The 22,870-nt window shown below is 35.5% G+C and overlaps 1 protein-coding gene across 1 annotated transcript; it reads right to left on the bottom strand.

The window, feature by feature from the left end:
- Positions 1-544: 544 nt before the first annotated feature.
- On the bottom strand, positions 545-21,428 carry LOC110739311 (protein starmaker-like). The gene is made up of 12 exons (XM_021919779.1): positions 21,244-21,428; positions 4,333-4,425; positions 3,587-3,715; positions 3,233-3,325; positions 3,024-3,092; positions 2,436-2,542; positions 2,230-2,343; positions 2,033-2,107; positions 1,789-1,926; positions 1,408-1,599; positions 1,067-1,129; positions 545-735 (listed from the first exon to the last, which is right to left on the bottom strand). Exons 1-12 carry the CDS (start codon positions 21,426-21,428, stop codon positions 545-547), a joined length of 1,449 nt encoding a protein of 482 aa, XP_021775471.1.
- Between the last annotated feature and the right edge of the window lie 1,442 nt (positions 21,429-22,870).

The following is a 22,870-nucleotide window of genomic DNA, read 5'->3' as shown; positions in this document are numbered from 1 at the left end:
TAATCCTTGACCTTAGAGAACTAAAGCCATGGTTAGGTTGCAAACTCATTGCATCATATTGTGACTACTTGACTACTTGTGCATCTCTTACTTGTGCATACTTTATTTGTGATTAAACTAACCTTTTGTGTTACCTTGTTTCTTGTAAATAAAGTTTTAACAAACTAACCAAGGACTAAAAAGGACTTTGCTTAATTAATTGGTTAATTAATTTGAACCTATGAAGTCTAAACATACTCGACCTAGCAGTCCATAGACTTAAACCTTCGATAGGATCACCGAGAAAAACAAGCTAGATTCACGTTCCTTTATTGGTGCGAAAATTTGGTCTGTGCCACAGAACGCCAGGTCCATCGCGCTGCGGCAGTCTTGTCGCGCCGCGATGGAACCAGCGTTCCGCGACAGTTCCATCGCTACGCGACGATTCGGTTTTTTCCTTTCCGAGTCTTTGCGTCGAGTCTAATATGCCATGATTAAGCAGTTTAATCAAACGAAGTCTTAACTTAGTCTTTGCTTGAGTCTAATCACATACTTAGTCCCATGGTCAGGTCGAACTGCACAGAAGGTCGGCTTCAATTTCCTCACTGACAAACTCTTTTTCAGCCTTGTAAATTGAATCTTCACTATCATCACCATTGTCAGTTGAAGAAGGCTCCTGAGATGGTTCATCTATGGTACTTCTTGTATTTTTTATCCTCTTCCCTACATTCTTTTTGGGAGGGCCCACAACTATTTCTGAACAATGAAATTAACATAAAAGTCAGCAAAAACATGTTATTTCAAATGATTATTCTATGTACAGAAAATGAACATTTATATAGACAATACTAACAATTTTTTACTAACCATAAAATTAACATAAATGTTAATATATATGATCATTGTATGTATTTAAACTGAACATTTATAAAAAAAAAAAACATGTATTCTATGTATGGAAAATGAACATTTATATAGATAATGTTTATTGACAATTTCTTTCTAACCATAAAATGAACAAAAATGTTACTATATAGGATCATTCTATGTATTGAAATTGAACATTTATAATAAAACATTTTTATACTTGCTTTCTTAGCATTTTTCTTCAGTCCTTCTGCTGTAGTAGGAGCAAGACTCTTTTTTCCACCTACATAAATGATAAATATATTATATTACAAATTTCAAATTTTATAATAAATAACAAACTTTTATTATATTGAACATTTACCTTTTTTGCTTTTTTCTTCTACTTCTGTGGTAGGAGCTTTCTTAGTTGTTTTTTATACAACTTTTTCAGCAGGAGCACCTGGCATTTTTTGAACAGGTGTAATCCTCTGTTTCTGAACTATTTTTTGCTGGAGCTTTTTCAACTTTTTCAGCAGGAGCACCTGCCATTTTTCTGATTAGAGTAGGTGCTCGGAGCACCTGCCATTCTTCTAATGGGAGCAGGTGTTGCAATTTTTTCAGCAGGTGCACCAGCTCTCTTTTGAATAGGAGAAGTCCTTTGAGAAATTCTTTTTTTCTGATCTTTTATTGCTGGTGTAGTTTGTGATGCTTCAGCAAGTTGAGCAGTTGCCTCTTTCTGACCTCTTTCAGCAGATTCATCTAATACAACATCTATTGTGTATTTAAATTTTATATTAGTACACTTATAAATGTCTTATTAAACAGTAAATACAAAAGTATTACCTTTATCTTGGCTTCTTGTAACTCTCCCACTTGACTTTTCTTGCGCTAAAGGGGTTTTCTTTTTGTTTTTTCTTGCAACCGTTTTGAATCTTGTTTTCCTTTAGCTTGATTATTCACTCTTTTGAGATGAGGCAGTTGGCTCCTTACTCATTTTTGTCAATAGATCAGCCGTTTCCTTTTCTGGATCTATCAGATGAGTCTCATCCTCAATTTGTACAAATTCAGGTAATATTTCTGTTGCATCTCTCTTACCATCTATATTAAATGATCAAATATAAAACATTAAATGAACATTTATGTAAACAGAATGACAAATGTTTATTATATATAACATATATGAACGTTGTATAATGAATATTACTCTTCTCATTTTCAATAGTATCTTTCATCTCTGTAGTCTTTGGCATATCTTCTTGAACATTTTCCTTTTCTCCTTCTATGTAAATGACAATATTAAATTTAATCAGTTAAATTTATCAATATAAGTCAATACAATAAAAATTATTCATTATATATAACAAAATTGAACATTTTATGTAATAAATATGTACATTTTACCTTTCAGCTCTGTTGTCTTTGGAAAGTCATCTTCCACATTTTTCTTTTCAGGGCTTTTTTCCTTTTTAGGACTTTTTTCCTTTACAGACACTTTTTCCTTTGGTTTTTCTCCACCTGCAAAATTATTATTATTATTATCATTATAATAGATATTTATAAACATTCAACAGATATATTCAATATATGATTTATATATGAACATTTACCTTCCTTCAACTTCTTGCTTGCTTTTCCCACCTTTTTCTTTATCTTGCTTGCCTTTTCCATTCTCTTCAAATTTTGCATAATTCTGATAGTTGATTCTTTGTACTTTCTATAAATGTGAGATAGTATTATGAAATCTTAATATATGGACAGTATTTATTTAATATCATTTAGTTATTCAAGTTTGAACATACTTTGGGTTATTCTCTATGTCTAAATGTACTTTTTTGCATCTTCCCCTTTAGAATGATTATTTTTTATTGATTCTTTTTCCTTGCTGGCTTCACTTGACCATCATCTTTGGGATTTCTGATAACCCATTTAAAATATGTTCGAACTTACAATTTTGACTAAGCAAATATAAAAATGAACATAAAGTCTAAAGAAAATGAACATTTCATTTATCTTACTTTGGGCCAGAAGGTATTTTATCATCAGTATTCTTCTCTGTTTTTTTTTTTTTCGCACATCTGATTGAACAGCTTCTAGCTTGCTGAAATCAATATTAACTAATACTATTAACAAAAATGCACATAAATGGTACACAAAATGAACATTTATGTATAAAATGAACATTGTTTTTTTAATACCTTTGATCCACATCCTGTTTGTCCTTTTCAGAGGTAATTGCATCCTGTTTTTGCTCCACATCCTTTTCACTGAATATTGTTTAAATTTCATTAATTAGAATTTGGACTATAAAATAAGAACAGAAAGTGTATGGAAAATGAACATTTATGTATACCAAAGTGAGCATTGTTTATGTATTGTATCCTATATGAATTAATATTGAGCATACCTTTGATCCCTATCCTGTTTACCATCTTTTGATTCAGATTGATTCCCAATCTTAGTTGTGGTATGAGTAGCAGATACATTCTCACTTTGTTCACTAAAAAATTAGAATTATTGTTATAATATGATATTCAGATATGAACTAATTTATATAATGATGAGAACTAGATTATTTGGTATAAAGTTTTTATACCTTATTGATTGATTTGTCTTTGGTGGTCTTGATTTTGACATTACAAATTTCACTCGAACCTTTTTTTTCACTAAAATTCTAAGAATTGCCTAATAAGTTTGATATATATACACAATGCACAATGATTGCATACAAAAATAATTATGTTTATACATATAAACTTACTTGTTGTTCAAAGTGTATCTTTGATAACTACAACCCAATTCATTTGTTCCTATAACCTTCTTTAGAGTTAATGTTTCAGATTTTCCATCTCTAAATTGAAGCAAGTGTTTCACTTCAGATGGTACATCACTGCAATATAGATTAATTATAGGGTATTAGTTTGAATGCATACAACTGAAATGATTATTATCATATTTATATATGTGCATGATGTTTCAAAGAAATGTACATTTGTTATTTAAACCTATATGTATACTCAAATGAACAATTATAATATTTAAAAATGAACATAACTATATCTATAAATGAACATTATGAGTATCATATATGATCAAAGATTTCAAAGGATAATTTAGGCATATAAACTTATCTGCTTACTCAAATGAATGAATATTTATGCATTTCATAAATGTGCATAACATATCATAAAAATGAACATTTATAAATTTTGGCATATAAAGTCAAATATAAACTCAAATAAAAAAATGAACATTTATAATTTAGTATATGTTAATATATTACCTCGGAATTATAGAAATGATAACATCTATACCATAAGACCTTTTAATATCTTTTAAAATTTTGGTTCTACAACTTGAGACTTTTTTTCGCGGCTTTTTTTTAGTTTTCTACTCTTGTTTGAATAGGTTGATCATCAACTCTGCTTTTTAACAATTTGTTAATTTTTTTGCAAAGAAATCCATTAATTTACTTATAATTTTACATTAATTTGAAATGAAACTTACGTTTCATCAGAATTTAATTTTTTCTGTTCCACATGATTTTTCTCTAAAGAATCCTTCTCTGTAGTTCTCTTCTCCGAAACATCTTTTTCGGTTCTACAAAAACAAACACCAAATATCAATTAGAAATGCACATTTATGCATAAAAATAATTATAATTAAGTTAGATAATGTTTTTGAACATGCAATTTCAAAATAAATTATAAAATCTAGGGTTTATACAAATAATTGTACTAAAATGAACAAATTACTTAATCTTTATCAGAATGCTGTTGCGATTGTTTAATTTCTTTGCGAATGTTAGACATTTCTACTATTTTGAAGCAATTTTGGAGTATTTTGAAACAATTTTGCAGTAGTTTGAAGCAATTTTGGTTCCGTTTTTCGGTTTTGATGAGAGAGGAAGTCTAAAGAAATGAAGAAGAAGGTTTTAGAGAGAGAAAATGAATTGAAATGGAGTGGTTTATATATATATATATATATTTTATGTATATATATGTGGGGTAGGGGCGATTATTTTACTTTACTGCAGTTAGTGGGTAGTTACTGCGGGTTAGTGGGATGTGGGTAGCATTCTAAACGCGTCGTTTAGAGGGGGGTGGGGTGTAGGTACCCCTACCTACACTAGGGTGTATGGCTCATCGATTAGTTTCTATGAGTTGGACACGAAATGAATGATTTTCAAGGACACGAAGTGAATGATTTTGGGTTTAAAGACACGAAATGAATGATTTTGGTTTAAAACATTTTAGGAAAGGTTAGAAATACGGTCAAGGATTAAGGGAACTTCACGAGACTCTTCAACTCTTTACCGAACTCGTAAATCAGAACGTGAAAGGTACTCATCACTGGGTTTTGTTTTTGGGGAGACACAATCAGGTGTCTATAGCTGTTGGGTTTTTACAGTGTCCCAAACACTGTGCGGAATTCAAACCCCGCCCCAGACCACATGCATAAATTAATACGACTAACAAGCATATAATAAATAAAGCGATAAACACACGCGAGAGAGAGAGAGAGAGAGAGAGAGAGAGAGAGAGAGAGAAAGAGAGAAAGAGAGAGAGAGAGAGAGGCGAAAAGACGATCATACCCTTGAAGCGTGCTTGAACTACTCTCGAGCAAGAACCTTGGACTACGGAGCGAGAACCCCACACGTGGCTCCTCCAACAAAGTCCACCCGCGCGCCCAAACTTGGTCGGCATTAGTGGCTAGACTAACACAAGACACTACTACAAGAGGTTTATGTACTCTGAGCGTTTTCTCACATTTTATGTGGAGATGCCCTTTTCGAGTCCAACTCTTGCAATTAATTCCCAAGGCATGCTTGGGATTTATTGACTTGGCATCTCCCTCCCATTGAAATCTTTCAATGTGGGACTTTTCATAAAGTGAAAAAACTAGCATTTACTTTAATTCTAAATTAAATAAAATGCACAAACAAATAATCAATCAACACTTGTCAACATGTTAGGGAGGTTAGGTGAGGACCACAAGGGAGGACCACAAGGTCTCTCTTGTTCCTCAAGCATAACCTCCCACCAATCACAATCCCCTTATGACCGGTCATGGCCTTGGGAAACAAGGCTCGGCAGCTGGCCTAGGGAAGCAAGGCTTTGCACGCTGGCAACCATGCGCCCAAAGCCCAGCCAGCAAAGCCTAGCTAGTTGGCCTCGCTGCCGCGGCAGCTAGCAGCCCATCATTGGCGCTTGCCGGCACATGCGAGGCCCAGCTAGCAATGCTAGCTAGACCGGGCATGCGAGCAGGCCGCAAGCACAGGCCAGCAGCATGCTTAGCCTTGCTTGTGCTGCTGCCGCGCTGTGTTGCTAGGCAATGCTTGCTGCATGGCTTGGTACCTCATGCAAAGTATGTTGGCTTGGCCTTGCCCCCATGACCATGGTGCGGTAAGGCCTTGTATCTAATACGATATGTGTTGATTTGACTTATTTTATGTCTTTGTCTATTCCTAGAATTGACTCAACATTGGACGCTCGATTTCAACGCTCTAAGCTCGGAATCCGACCTTTGAGTACGAATTATCTTGATCGACGTATTTAACCCTTTGGATTAATTTATTGCCTTAGTTTGGTTGCACGCTTGGGTGTGACCCGTTGGGTTCAGCCAAAGGAAAGCTGTGAGATTAATTATATTAATCTCAATGATTGGAGATGGCCTCTATCCCAACTTTCCGATCACTTGACTTCACTAAATAATTAACTCCGTAATTTATTCTGAACCCTCTATCGGAATAATACACTTTTTTGAAGGACGTTATTCCTTTTAATCTCCCACTTGTCCTTTCGAACAAGTTTGCGGTATGTGCATTGCCCTTTTCCTATGTCATTTAATGCCTCTTCATGAACTATAAGGTAAGATTCATCGTCATCCTTATTAAGTCCGGAAGTGTTTCTCGAAATTCCAAGTTCGACTGTCAAGTACAGATGATTTCTAAAATCCATCTGAGCACAACCATGCATTTTCATAGTCTCGCTCTTCGAGAGGCCTTCTAAACAACAAAGACATATTTCCTATTGTTAATAGGGAGGACATTCCCAATCTTGCATTGTCAAGCTTCAGTTAATTAGAGACCTAGCCGCCCGAGTGTTGCCTTTATAATCCCCTTTTACGACGGACGTTTGACAATATCAAAACAGACTAGTACTCAAATAAGCAAACTTACAATACTCATGGTTGAGGAAAAGGTACCGATAGCCATAATGAGATATATACTTATGACGATTTTTAAATCTCTTAAAGTATTCTCATAGGTCAATCCGATTTGGTTTCAAACCAATACCCGTGTAAAATGATCTATAACGTTCATGTCCTTGTAGCACAAGAAACAGTGTAATAAATCATACTACACACTAATCTCACACGGTCATTAATCGCCCATCCTTTAAATGACCTTGATTAGGGATAATTTCGATATGACATTCAATGTTCACTTAATAGGTGTTTCTTTATCCAAGACATTGTCTTAATACCCCATATTGAATATCGTCAAATTGAATGGACTTACCAATTTAATTCTAAACCATAATTAAATGATCATGTAATAATAAGCATATTTATTCCACTATAAAACTTTTCAACGTTTCATCTTATGAAAAATGGTTTTTAAAAACGTTGTATAAGAGTAATACTCTTTACTAAACACTTACAGAAATCACACCCATATCTAATATGCTTGATTTCTTTTGTGAATGTTGTGTTTCACTTATTTCACAGGTTTAGTTATGATTACTTTACAAATCTTAGCATCCTCATTGTCGAACACTTTCATAAAAAGATGATAAAATTCGAGTGTGTTATGGATTACATGTGATTTAGGATTTATTGCCCAAATGATGGCTCCCACTCTTTATCATGATTTGAGACATTCAACTTGGCAACCTACAATCATCAAAGTTGAACAACGAAATATCCATTGAACAACTTCCTTTTTGTTGCCTCTAAGGCAACAATGTTCTCAACATATACTTTAGTAGACTTTTTAATGATGCTTTGCTTGGATTCTACTCCAATAATTTCACAATGATTCTGGATACCCTAATTATTTGTGAATCATGGAAATTTACCTTAAATTTCCGCACGTTGCACATGGACGCAAGTCCATGTTGCCATTCTCAAGCCACGACGCATCTAAGCTCGTGCTTACAAACGACTTCCTTATTAAGGATCTAATCCTTGCTAAGATTGTGCTCGTAACATCATTACTTAATTATATCTGTTTCCATGCATCAAGAATTCATCCTTTTACTTAACCAAGTAATTTGGATGTTTTTGATAATTATCTAACGATTCATTATATTCAAGTCAATTGGTATTTTATTGTAGGGAATTTTTCACTCCGCCCTACATGTGGGTCATGTGTTTAAGCATGGTGGCGCTCCAAGGAAAAGAAGTGAGTCGCCAACAAGTTTTAGGAACTTGTAAACCGTTCACGGGTGTGAAGGTTACACCCCATTCACAATCACATAGATTGCTAACTTCATAGTGGTCCGGAACTATGACTGGATGTTCAGGGATGATGGTAAGAATTTGACCTAAGAGATGCCAAACCTGCCCTAAATAGGCCTCTACTTGATTCTTATTGATCTTCATGTGCGCTTTTCTTTCAACATACATACATTTAGTTAATCCTAAAGTTGTTTAATCTACGTTGGTTGATTATTAATGCATAATTAAATGTATTATTGGTGATCACTTGAATAATTAAAATCAAATTAAGCCTAAATTAAATTATTAATTATCTTATTAGGCGTGGTTTCAAGTACAAAGTCCCTTTAAATCTGCAAAAAGAGGCGTGATCAAGCAATAACAATAAATCATAATAATCAAGCAACATATGATTAATATCAATCGTCATTATAGGAACATTATCAAAACAATCGTTAGTAGTAAGATCCTAGGCATGATACTAAACGGATTAATAACAGCCCTTGCATGTCACTAATAACAAAATCAAAGTGTTATCCTATACATGATACTAGAAATCAATATAAGCATTCTAAACATGATACTATAAATCATAATAACATCCTAAACATGATTTCTACTCCAAAAATCAAAGAATAATAATAAGGGTGATTGATTTACTCACTTTGATGCCTCAACCTTCTTGTTAATAAAACAATACACACGTTAGTAAACTTCAAGAAAGTTAAATCTATAAAATAAATAAATAAAATATGAATTAAAACATAGATTTGGGACCAAACCCTCAGAACTATCAACCTTTCACGTTGAGGTCGAAGGCAATGTCGAGTATGGATAGGAGTATTCGAATCTCGCGAAGGAGGTATTGTGACTGATTTGGGAGAGTATCAAGGATGTGTTTAGGCTAACGCTAAGAACATGGGTGTTTAAGAAAGATGATTTATGCTAAGGATTATTGATGATTGTTGATCATGATTTAAAACGGGGAAAACAACCTCTATTTATAAGAAAAAAAAGAATCTGGAAGATTAGAAAAGATTATAAGTTCCAAATAAAATAGAACTGCTTTTGACGCGATGCGACAGAATTGTCGCATCACGCTGGGAACTGACGTGCCGCGCCAGGGCTGTCGCTGTGCGATGGTTCTGGCGTCGCGTGCTGGTTCTAAAGGATAGCAAAGCCGTACGGAGTTTGATTTCTAATGGAATTTTATTTCCGGAAGATATCCGGGCGTCTCCATATCCGAATGGAACAAGGATTATCAAAAAGAGAAGTTTTATTCGATTTTGAACTCTTTGATCTTTAAAGATAAATTAGAACCTTCTAGAGACTTCTAAAAGAGTCCTAATTAGTTTACAATTAGGAATATGATCATATGGGGCCTAAATAAGATATTCGGACTCCACATAACCATTGGGTCGTAGCTAAGGTGGACCTAGGCTTGGTTTGAGCTCGGTTTAGTATTTTGGCCATATCTCACTCGTTTGAAGTCGGATTTGGGCTTAGAATATATCGTTGGAAAACTCTTTTCAATCCCTATCCAACTAAACAATAATTGAATTGGGAACATGGACCAAAATAATCTGGTTTGGATGTTTTTTATGAATTGGGCACGAAATGAGTGATTTTAAGGATACGAAATGAAAGATTTTGGGTTTAAGGACGCGAAATGAATGATTTTAAGGTTAGGAATATGGTCAAGGCTTAAGGAAACTTTTCGAGAATCTTCAACTCTTTACCAAACTCGTCAATCAAAACGTGAAAGCTACTCATCACTAGGTTTGGTTTTTGGGGAGACACAATCAGGTGTCTACATTTATACTTCTCATGCTTTAAGCATGCAAGTCATGTGACGATTCCATATTGTAGCATACATGATGGATTCAATTGCAGAACTAATCCCAACTTGATCCCACTCATGTGACTTTTAGCTCATCCAGTTTCACTGAGTCTCGCTAAACTATTTGCTACATGATACGGTTGAAAGTCTCTACTAGTGTCTTTCATGTTTTACTTAGTATTTGCCTAGCTTATACTTAGTTCAAACAATCACTTAGTCTTATACATATGGGTTGAAATCCTTTTCAAGTCCTTCATGTTTAACACGATAAATTCCTTTACTCGTTCAAACATTTTATTAACTCTATCCAGTAGATCTTAATTCCCAATATGTGCTAAGTATCACCTTAGCTTGGTCCATTATTAAAAATTACTTTCAAATCTAAGCATTTAAAATTTGATGTAAACTTCATGTTGGACCTTAGAAAATTGACTCTTGCTCCCACTAAACATCTTATCTAAAAAAATTTCTATGTTTCTCAATAACCCAAACCTTTTATTAAGTTTATGAGAAAACACATTCCAATTCCTACATGCAATGCTTCCCTCAATCCACCAATGGATTTCTTGAGCTAGCTTTCAAATCTAGCTTTATTTAGATTTACAAAACCCTTAGACTATATCCATAGTCTCTTCCAAAATTTCATTCTAAGAAGGTGGTTTAGATATCTATTTTGCCATATTTCATATGCGCAATAATTGCTACAATAATAACAAAAAAGACTTAAGCATTCTGATTAGTAAATAGGTTTCATTAAAATCAACGTCGTGAATTTAATTGTAACCTTTTCAACCAATCTAGCTATGTATGCATATACATTTCCATATTTGTTAGTTTTCTCCTTGAAAACTTATTTACAATTGATTAGTCTTTACCCTTCATGGCAAATTAATCAAGTTCCAAACCTGATTTTCAAACATGGGGTCTATTTCGGATTTTATGGCCTCTAACCATTTTTCGAAATTTGGATTTGTCGCAGCTATCTTACAAGACACTATTCCCTTACTATCCAATAGTAAATAATATGCTTGTAAGTCTTAGGTTCATTTCTAAGTTAATAGAAACTTTATAGAATTCAATATGAGCTTTTGGTGAATTTATACCTATACCGGGTAATTGCATCAAACACTGATTTTCAAGGCGCTTCTAAAGCCCTTTGATTATTTCAATCTTACTCCAATACTTTTAAAGTTTTGTGAGTAATTAATTCTCTTTAAGGTATTTGTAAAGTCCTTTGAGTATTCTTGATCAATCATTCTCATGAAGCCCTTCTAAAGTCTTCTGAGATCGTTTGTTGCTCGCCTCTATGGTTATCGAGTTCAGTTCCTCCTACTTGTCATTTTGGAAATGTGTTACTGTCTAGAAAGACACCATTTAGAACAACAAGTACTATGTTCTCAATTTGGTTATGGAAGTAATTCCCCAAGTCTCACTTGAATGCTTACAAAGAGACATGTATATTGTCTTTGGGTAAAAGTTCATTGCGAAAAAACAAACAGTTAGCTCTCACTTGAGCTACCTAGCCTTTATTGAGCCATTTAGCTCCCACTGAGCCAATGAGCTCCCACTAAGCCTAAGAGCCCTAGACATATACTTGAAAAGACGCTATTTTTTCTATCCATAACTGAATGTAGTGTCTTTTCTTAGCTTCGACAATATTGTTTAGTGTAACATTAGTCATTAGTGCATATCTTTAAGAACTTATAGGAAGGGATGTGATTCATCATCGTTCGAGTCATTTTCAAATGGCTTCGAGGTCTCCGTCAAGACATACTATATTCTTTGTGGAGCTGATTATGAAATTCCAATTTCATAATCTTGAGATGATCACTCTTGTCTCAAACAAACATCGCTCGATCTAATCTAGACGTTTTGATATCTTGCCAAGTCGATTCAATACTTCACTAAACTTTTGAGCTACTCAAGATCCATTTTGTTTCCCATTTGATGAATATAGCCATATTCATTCAAATTCTTGTGAAAACGTTGAAGTAATGGAATCCTCTTTAGCCTTTGGACTCAATTTTCTATACCAAGCACAATAGCTCATTTCTTTGTTGGTTTCAACAAGTAAGACTTGATTGTCTTAAACCGATTCCGAATCGATCAACTTTCAAGAGCCTATCTAATAGAGCCTTAAGCACGTTCTTGTTGATGTGACATTGGTAAAGATAGCCAGAACACATATCATGTCCATGACTTGAACCTTGTGAGTTTTTGTTAGGGAAGTGTTTGTTTATAATCAAGCATCCTTGACTCATGGCTTAAGCGACCATGCTATTCAAATAAAACCAACAACTATTGTTCTTTTACTTTGAATGTGAGTCTTTCTGTGTGTAAATAGAATATTTGCTGATTATGGAACACAATAACCATTATTTGTTCCAGCCTTAGCTTTAAAAGGTCTTTATACAAAGCAAATGACCTTACAGCTTTATGTAGCACCACTTGCTTCATTCCAAGCTTGTAAGTCAATAACTTAGCTTAACTTCAATGGTTTTAAGGTCACTTTAAAAGTGGAACACTCAAACAGTATTCAACAACTTGTGAAGATGAGTTGCTAAGTTAACTACAATGACATGAACTCTTAGGTAGAATTGGAATCTTGAATTCTTCTTCTTTGTTCCTTGTTTCCTATATTTCTTATCATACATCATCTCATAAATTTAAGAACCATTTCTTTAAGTGTTTTGACTTTTATACTTTGTTAGTCATAATTAAGCATCTAATGCGCCATAAAATAAAGTTTCATCTTTTCCTTTAATTCGTGGTTGAACAACTACATTAATGAGTCTTACTCATCAGTGTAAGAAGCGAAAAGATATGTTAGTTATCAACTATTGACAAATTGAGTTTTCAACTCAATACTTCATGTTTAACATAACTACCTAATATTTTGAATACATGATTTCCAATTGTCCTTTCGGACTTAGTCATAACAGTCATTTATGAGAAGTTGAATTTTAGAAATGCCTTTTCTTTCTTTGAGAACCATTCTCGAATACCAATTGTTGGAAACATTATAATTCGATTTTAGAATTCTACAAATATATGAGCAAAGTATAACCATTTATCAAGATAACATAATAAGCTTTAAATACATGCAAACTAGCAATTTCAATCAACTTATTAATGTTTTATTCAATTTGAATTTGTCACATATGCTTGAATAAAACGATTCCAAGATCCCCAAAATCAATAAATGATTGAGCATGCTTTAAATTGTCTTAATACTTATTATTTCAAGGTAAGCAATCCAATTGCTAATAGTTCCAAACTACTCTTGGTTGATAAGTTGTCTCATCTAATGCCTTCTTGACGCTTATCCTGTTTGCCACAACATCGAAGGACTCTTTACTGATATTGTTGAGCGTAACCAAAACTGAAGTGTATATGATGCCTTGCTTTGGCAAACCCATCAACATACCTTACGTCCCTAAGAAAGTGATGATGCCTTGCTTTGGCATAGCCCATCACCTACTTTCGAAGTTTTAGTAAGTTGTCATTTTGGAATGGTAATTTTTTTAACTCAATTTTCTTTAGGACTTAGGGTTTCTATGTTGGTTTAATTTAAGTGAACTTAATTAATCATTCAACATGAGAAATCGTAAAACATGCATCTAAATATCATGATATATAAGCAATATAAATAGATATATATAAATGCATAGTGAACTAGCATGACCCCTTGAAAGTTATCTTGAAGCATCCAATCTTCAATCTTCAAGGTCATCTTGGCACCTTTTGGCTTCATCTTGAAAGACACGCCGCTCTTCTTGACTTCACCATTAAGCATGCAAGTACTAGAAAGTAGGAGTAATCTAAATAAACTAAGTACAAAAATACTTAACGGCACGCAATCCGTATTTAGATTTATAAAAATATATAGCGGAACACAGTCCGTATTTTCTATCCTAGTCGGGCCATACTGTTCACTTTATGTAAAACTCTGCACAAGAACATTTATAATATTCCATTCACCCATTCACTTCTAAACTAAATGGCCCATGCATTTTTACAAACAATACGAGCAATAATACAAAACTTGTATCAAACAAGCGCGCACTAGTTACTAACTTAGGTTTTTAATCCGATTAACATGCCTAATTAAAACTAGTCAAGTGTATATCCAATTATGTGAACTAACGCAATAATAAGCATAATTAAAGCTTAAGACACTCAAAACCGATTAACAATACTCCCACTAAAACCCACATCCATCTTAATTAAGCACATCGAGTCAATTTTGTCAAAAATACGCATTCATGTGAAAAACCGAGGCCTAGCCTCGTTTTTAAACAAAATCGAAAAATGCAAGTCAAAACTGAGGCCTAGCTCCCAAGCTAAAAGCCGGGTGCTGCTAGGCTGCCTAACCGAGCAGCCTTGCTAGCGCTCGGGCTGGGTGCTGCCTAGCAGCCCTAGTAGCCTTGCGTGTAGGTGCTAGCCGCACAAGCATAGCAGCGCACCGTGGCACCTGCTAGCACAAGCAGTTGCACAGCATTCCTAGCATGCTAGCGTGACGCTGGTGCTAGCAATGTGCTTGTGCTAGCAATGTGCTTGTGCGCTGCTATGAAGTCCAACTTAATTAATTTCAAATCCAATTTTGAATTAAATATTCAGCAATTTTGAATTAATATTATGTTTAACTTAATTAATCCAAATGAAGTGCAATAACCAACAATTATTTTCAAGAACCATTCTTTAATAATTTTAGGTCACTTTGATATAATCAAAATTTAAGGGCATGCTACATAATTAAATTAACTCATCCAATGATTAAATTAATTATAACTTTGACTTTGACAAACTAATCAATTAAATAAATTAATTAACCATCCAATGAAAATTAATTTATTCAATTAGGACTCAACCATGTTTGAATATTTCAACCATCTAATGAAGAACAACATTCAAACATAAACATAAACAACATGACTTTTAAATCGATTTTCAAAATCATTAAAACTCAAGTTTTGTTCATTTAGGGTTTTAGCAAGTCAAGATCCTAATCAATCATCCAATAAAGATTCAATTTTTAACTATTTTAGAGGTCATTAATCACATTCACCAAAAACCAAGTCACTTAGAGCAATCCAATTGCAAAAATTAAGCAATTTCAAGTTTATGTGAAAAACTGAGCACTCCAATTTAAGCAACCATAAATTACCAAAATTCATTCATAAAGAGGAGTATAATTGCAGTAGACTATAGCCATAATCATTCACATAATAATTCATTATATGCCATAATTAATTAAGGTCCTAGATTTAAAATTTTCTCGTTCTAAACGAAAAAACCCTAAAAAAGAACATATTTCTGGGCAGATTTTGGCCACTGGATGACGTTTCTGAATTACTTTGTGGGTAAAATTTGATTTAGAATGCTGTTTCCACCCAAAATTCACTACTTTTTCGTCGAAATCTAGGTTCGATAACACATTCCAGCATTAATCCAACTTTCATCCAATAAAAATCGAAACCCCAATCTAATTAGGTGCTAATCCAGATTTTAAATCCATTTAAAATCCCCTCAATTAATTTTACTCGTAAATATTAAATACAAGAGGCTTGTGATACCGCTGTTGGGTTTTACGGTGTCCCGAACACCGTATGGAACCAAACCCCGCCCCGGACCACATGCAAAAACTAATACGGCTAACAAGCATATAATAAATAAAGCGATAAACACACGAGAGAGAGAGAGAAAGAGAAGGGTGTAGACACCTGATTGTGTCTCCCCAAAAATCAAACCCAGTGATGAGTACCTTTCACGTATTTGATTATCGATTTAGGTGAAGAGTTGAAGAATCTTGTGAATTTCCTTTAGCCTTGACCATTTCTAACCTGTTCTAAAATGTTTTAACCCAAAATCATTCATTTCGTGTCCTCTTTATATAAAATTCCAAACAAGTCTATTTTGGTCCATAATCCTGGTTCAATTATTGCTTAGTTGGTTGGGGCTTGAAAAGAGCTTTCCAACGATATATTATAAGCCCAAATCCGACTTAAAATGAATAAGTTATGGCCAAAATACTAAACCGAGCCCAAACTGAGCCTTATCTACGATCCAATGATCATGTGGAGGGTCCATTAACCTTAACCTCATTCCTAAACCAATTACGATTTATTAGCTTCTAGAATCCTCTAGAATGTTGTTTTCGAAAAGATAAATACTTAAGAATTTTACATTGGATAAAACACTTGTTTTTCAATGATTTTAATTCAGATAAAATTAGAATACGTACGAAAATTCGATTGACCCAATCCAATTGGAAAACGACAGAATCATCGCGCTGACGATAGTCCTATCGCTTATTCTCTCTCTCTCTCTCTCTCTCTCTCTAGTCTTAGCCTAAACACATCCCAACACCTTCTTGATATCATACACCATATCTTACGAGCCTTGAATACTCCACGCCAAGCTCGTAGTTGCCTTCGACCTTGACGTGAAAGGTTGATAGTTCTGAGGGTTTGGTCCCAAATCTATATTTCAATTATTTGATTTATTTGGTTTATTTGATTTAATCTTTCTTGAAGTTACTAACGTGTGTATTGTTTTGATAGAAAGAAGTACGAGGCATCAAAGTAAGTAATTCGATTACGTAATTATTCTCTTGATATAGAAATCATACTTAGAATATTTAAATTCCTAGTTTCATGTTAGGATGTTGATTTTGATTCCTAGTATCATGTTTAGGGTGTTAATTAATATTTCTAATGGCATGCTTTCTAGTATCATGTTTAGGCTAATTCTTTAATTAAGATTGTTATTAGTGACATGCTAGGATTTGTTATTAATCCGTTTAGTGTCATGCCTAGGATCTTGCTATTAATAATGTTTTGATTATGATGATAATTGTTGTGTCAATTTATATGTTCCTTGATTGTTCATGATTCATTGTGATTGCTTGGTCACGCCCTCTTTTGCAGGTTTAGGGCTAATATGATTTTAATTCATGTGATCACCAATAATATATTTATTTGTGCATTGATAATCAACCAACGTAGATTAAACAGGTTTAGGGCTAACTTATTGTGTGTATGTTGATCGGAAAGCGCACATGAATATCATAAGAATTAATTAGAGGCCGATTTAGGGCGGGTACAATCTCTATTAGGTTGGATTCGTACCATCATCCCCAAATATCCAGTCATGGTTCTGGACCACTATGGAGTTAGCGATCTCCGTGATCGTGAATGGGGTGTAACCTTCACACCCGTGAACGGTTTACAAGTTCCTAAAACTTGTTGGCGACTCTTTTATCTCTAGCTTCCTTCCCTTTGGACGCCACCATGCTTAAATGCATGATCACAGTGGGGCTCAAAGTTGATTTTTGAAAATATGAGGGGTGAGGTACGGAACCTTAGAATTGAAGCGCCGCGGAGATTGAAAACCTAGAAATTGCCGTGTCACGGCAAATTAACCGTGACGCGGCGAAAATTTCCGTGACGCGGCAAATGCTGCCGTGGCGCGGCAGATTTTGCCGTGTCGCGGCGGATTTTACCGTGTCGTAGCATTTTTGTTTTCTTGAATTCCGTCTAAATTCATTTTTATCTTTTGCTTAACAATTAAGTACGTGATATTTAGGCGTCGTTTCAGAGTTCCGGACCAATTTAGGATTTGATTATTTATTAATCGGGCTTAATTAATAAATAACGAAATGGATTAAAAAGGGTTTGGGCTACAATGTGAGTTGGACAATGTTCGAATAAATGTTTGGACTGATTTGTTGACTTATGTGTTTGACTGAACATGGATTTAAAGCACTCTCGAGATTAAATACTCGACCCAACCAATAATGGCGGTGAAAGGTTGTTCATCATCGGGTTTGGTTTTGGGGAGACATTTTTAGGTGTCTACAGAAGCCCTCACTTTGACTGAGTTTGTAAAAACGTCAGTTTCGAAAACGATAGTCAAAGTAGTCGATTGGGACAGAGAATGATTCAGAGCATTCTGGGATTCTAAATCACTCTGTATACGTTGATACCTGCAGAAAAGCGTTAGTTCCACAGATAAAAGAGTGAAGAGATAGAATGCGTATTTGACACCGGTACATGGCAACAAACACGTTTAGTAGTTTTCTACGTAGACTCCTAAGCCTCGAGCAGCCTACTAAAGATGGATGATCATTGAGTATTTGAAGAATGATGATGGTTCGATTATCCCCGAACGTGGGCAGTAGATGGTTCGCTTATCCTCGAACGTGGGCCGTATATGGTTCGCTTATCCCCGAACGTGGGCTGTGGATGGTTCGCTTATCCTCGAACGTGGGCTGTAGATGGTTTCTTACCCCTAAACGCGGATTGTAGACGGTTCGCTTACCCCCGAACGCGGGCTGTAGACAGTTCGCTTATCCCCGAACGTGGGCTATTGATGGTTCGCTTATCCCCAAACGTGGGTTGTAGATGGTTCGCTTATCCCCAAACGTGGGCTGTAGATGGTTCGCTTATCCCCAAACGTGGGCTGTAGATGGTTCGATTATCCCGGAACGTGGGCTATTGATGGTTCGCTTATCCCTGAACGTGGGTTGTAGACGGTTCACTTATCCCCGAACGTGGGGTATTGATGGTTCGATTATCCCCAAACGTTGGCTGTAGATTGTTCGCTTATCCCTGAACGTGGGTTGTACCTGAGACCTGCAAAATGGGATTTGCCAAAGGACTCGCATAAACTGTGATTGACTTGACCAACTAACTTGACCAAGCTTGACTTGACACGACATAACATGTGTATGACTTGTGACTGTGTGTGATTTGAGTGTGTGTGCAGACACAAGCAAATGAAAATGCAAAAGCAAAAAATTTTCGTCATTTTTTTCATGTTTTGTCATGAGTGGAGAGTACTGACTTTCTCCCGAGAAAGAAAGATGTGAAAAAAGGAGTAAGAGTTTTTGAACTTCCCTCAATAAAAATTTTGAAAAAGTTTTTGAACTTTCCCAAAAGAAAAAAGATGAAAAATAGAAGAAGTTTTGTACTTTCTTGCCAAGAAAATTTTGAAAAAGTTTTCGAACTTCCTCAAAAGAAAATTCATGAAAAAAGGAAGAAGTTTTGAACTTCCTCAATGAGCAAAGCGAGATGAATCGCTTGGATTTTCTTCTTATCAAATAGTGTATGCATGATGAATGTTTGCAGGCCAGGAGGCTAAGGACAATTACATCATGTGACACGATCAATTAATGAACTTAGGTCATGAATAATCGTAGTTTATTGTCGATGTATGTTGCTTAGGTCAGGGAGCTATAGTGTATGAAAAAAAACAATCTTGAACGTCGCTTAGGTCTGGAAGCTAAGCACATATACAATGGTGATTGTTGAGTAATGCATGAAATAATGACAGGTGCATAGGTCAAGGAGCTAAGCACAATATGTAATGTATGCAATAGTGAATGTTGCTTAGGTCAGGGAGCTAAGCACATCTTGCATGAATCTTGATAAATGTACCTAGGTCAGGAAGCTAAGTACATTTGTGATAATGCTATCGAATGATGATGACTTTGTTGGATGCTTTTGTGAAAAATAATGAAGCGTACGTGGTGTTGCAACAAGATTTCATGATAAGGAGTTCCTAAGGGAAGGAGGATATGGCAATATATGTGTGAATGAAGTGTGTGAAAGTGATACTAAGGCTGGCTGCAAAGGCTATAGTGATGGAAATAGACGTGAGAAAAGTCAAAGATGATGACTCTTTAGGCTAGGTAAGCTAAGTGATGTGGGTCTAAGCCCCCATGTCTAGCTCTAGATGGATAGGGATGAGCGTTGGAAATCTCTTGACGCGATCATATGTGAATGTGGCCGCACCTCATGTGAGGTTGCCTACGTATCCATTAGGAATCAGGCCAAACGTAGCTCTAGCCAAAATTTGCACAAGTGTATGTATACCTCATAGAGGTCTTTCGAGGGTTGTAACGTGGTTAAGCTAGTGGTTTGAAGAAGAAGGGGTGAAAGGCTCTAGACCCGAGAGAAGCCCCCCAAGATGTGTAATTGTGTATTTGAAAATTTTTGAATTTTGCAAGTTTATTTTTCACATTTGTATTTTTTTTATACTTCTTTTTAATCAATGTGAGAAATCGCGGATAATGCGGTCCATTACTCACTTAAAATTCATGTTTCTCAAGCACGATACCAAGCACTCGATGAGAGACGCAATTCGAGACGTGTTCATATCAAAGACATTGGAACACATGCCCTTAGACATTGTTTTATTATTGCTTTGCCTTTTCTTTTTTTTTTTACTTGCTTTTAAATGTTACACAAATCACACACCTTCCCATCCCAAGGTTAGGTGGATGTGGGTTGAAGAAATGAAGGTCAAACGTTAGACGAGGCTCAAAATGGTTAGTGAAGAAATGGAACATATATTTGAATGGTTAAAGGGGAATGAATGGGTTGAAAAGATGCCTCAAATCATTGGCATACCTTGTGTTTGGTTCGGCAATTAGGTTTTTTTTTTAATAAAGAAAAAATAACATGATTGAGATGTAAAGGAAATATGCTCATTTTATTTATGGAAAAGGTGAATAAACATATAGAAACATATAGAAATTCAAAATGGGAAACCTATGCTAGACAAAAATGTGGAAAAAGGAAATGAATAAAGAAAAAATCATGAGATCTTGCAGAAGGACTCGTTGTGCGCCTTGTTTTCACTACTTCTTGCCGCCTGGAGGGACAGGAAGTTTGTTAGCATCAACCAAATCTTGAATGGCATCTTTCAGATTCCAGCACTGTTCAGTAGAGTGACCTCTTCCTTGGTGGAACTTGCAGTGAACATTAGGGTTCCACTTGGCACTCCTTTGTTCAGGTTTTGGCTATGGGAATGGTCCAATAGATGTAATAAAGCTTTGACTGTAAAGGCGATCAAAGGCAATAACGTATGTCATTCCCAAAGGAGTGTAAGTTCTCCTTTTCTTTTGAAGGGGAGTATCAAGAGCTAGCACTTCATTGATATCGACTTGGCTTACATTGTTGGTAGTATTTTTGGGCTTAGAAGACGAAGAAGAAGGAAGTTCGTTCTTCTTGTTTTTCCTTGTGTTGTTACTACCAACAGTCTTTATTAACTCGTCCTTAATATTGATGTCAATATCGTATACAGCTTCAAAAGTGTTCAATGGCAGGAATTTGAGATGTTACATGTACTTGTGAGTCAGATTTTGGATAAAGAGACGAACCATCTCCTTTTCTTTGGGAGGATCCACCATTTGCGCAACTGTTTCTCTCAACCTACACAAATAGGCAGTGAACCCTTCATTTTCTTTCTGCTTCAGGATAGAAAGCTCACGTTTGGAAGTCTTGTTTTGAATGTTACACTTGTAATGATTCATGAAACTTTCAATGACATCTTCCCAAGTCGTAGTATACTTGGAATCTAGAGAATAGAACTATTCATGCTCTAAAGAGAGAGGGAACACTGTAGGGAAGAGTGCCCTATCCAATCCCTTGAGAGCCATGGTTATCGAGAAGGCCTTCAAATGAAACATTGGATTTTCAGTAGGTTTGAACTTAGGTATGTCGGTAGTGGTGAACTTTTCAGGAAGCTTGTCCTTTACACCCAAAGCAGTGGAAGGTTGTTCCACATAGGTGAAGTCCTCAGAAATCTTTCTCACTTGCTCTTTGATCTTATCAACTGCAGCAACTGTGACCTTGGTTTGCTCTATGAAATTGATTTGGGTAGTGAGCTTTTGCATCATGGCAGTAAGAGCCTCAATGGACCTGTGGATTCCCTCAATATCTTCCTTAGTGGCCATGAGTTGAAAATAAACTAGAGATGGAGATCAGCTTTGTGGAGACGCTTGTGGTGGTTTCCTTGTATGCCTCTTAGGTATAAGAGGTTGTTGTGGCAGCGACTCGAATCGTACCAATCTACCCCTGCTTCTTGACCAAGTACTGCGATATAAACCAAATTCACTTAATAGTTTGACTGAATGTTCAAAATAGGGAAGGAAGGGGGAAAGATAGACATTTGCAAACGGGTAAGAAAAAAACTCCATTCGTTTTTGTGACGAAAAAAGGAGACACATGCATGAACTTAGTGTACGATCATATGATGCACGACTCGAGTCAAAAATAAAAAAAAGTGTGTAGACTATACTTGACTCGTGAGTGATTAGGTGATGTTATAAGACTCACGGTATGATCGCATGGCTAGACATGTAAACAGTGTCAAAACGACTGACGCGTGGACAAAAATAGCACGAAAGACTAAAACAGGGACTGGCTGGACTTAAACCTGGGCACTGTGGCACGACACTACTGCCGTGACACGGAAAACTACACCGTGGTGCGATACAATATGCCGTGGCACAAAGCTGATTGCCGCGTCACGGCAATACTGCCGTGGCACGGTAGTCAGCTCCAGGTTCTGTTTTGCGCGTTTTTTCCAGTTTTTTATTTTATTATTTTAGTGTTTGCGCTAACTAGTAAGTGATTACGGTCCATTGACATTAGTTAGTCATAAAAATAAACCACCATAGATAAAGAATGTTTTTTTAAGGTTAGGATTAAAACAATCAAGGATGCACATGTAGAGCCTGAAGTCATAATGATGCAATGAAAAGTTTGCAACCTAAGGTCAAGTTCTACGTTCCACTATGGTCAAGTTTATTTGGTGTGAAAAGGGTACCATGGTTAAGAGTTTGGATGCGTTAGCAAGGCAACCTCCTTTGAGGGTGTATGCCAACAGGCGGCTCCGCAAGTTCGTGATTAAATCGAACTCGACTCCATGGTTTGGGTGGATTTAATGACTCAGATGAACCCTTATTATCAT

The sequence above is a fragment of the Chenopodium quinoa genome, unplaced genomic scaffold, assembly GCF_001683475.1.
Source record: "Chenopodium quinoa cultivar QQ74 unplaced genomic scaffold, ASM168347v1, whole genome shotgun sequence".
Lineage (NCBI taxonomy): Eukaryota > Viridiplantae > Streptophyta > Magnoliopsida > Caryophyllales > Amaranthaceae > Chenopodium > Chenopodium quinoa.
Note: the sequence above shows the minus strand (reverse complement) of the source record. Positions and strands in the feature narration are given on the sequence as shown.

Coding starts and splice junctions, on each gene's coding strand:
- LOC110739311 (XM_021919779.1), bottom strand. CDS start 21,428: ATGAATCATTACAAGTGTAACATTCAAAACAAGACTTCCAAACGTGAG. Junction 3,326..3,586: donor AGATACACTTTGAACAACAA/GTAAGTTTATAT, acceptor CTAATTTTTTAG/TGAACAAAGTGAGAATGTAT. Junction 736..1,066: donor GAAAAATGCTAAGAAAGCAA/GTATAAAAATGT, acceptor TTCATTGTTCAG/AAATAGTTGTGGGCCCTCCC.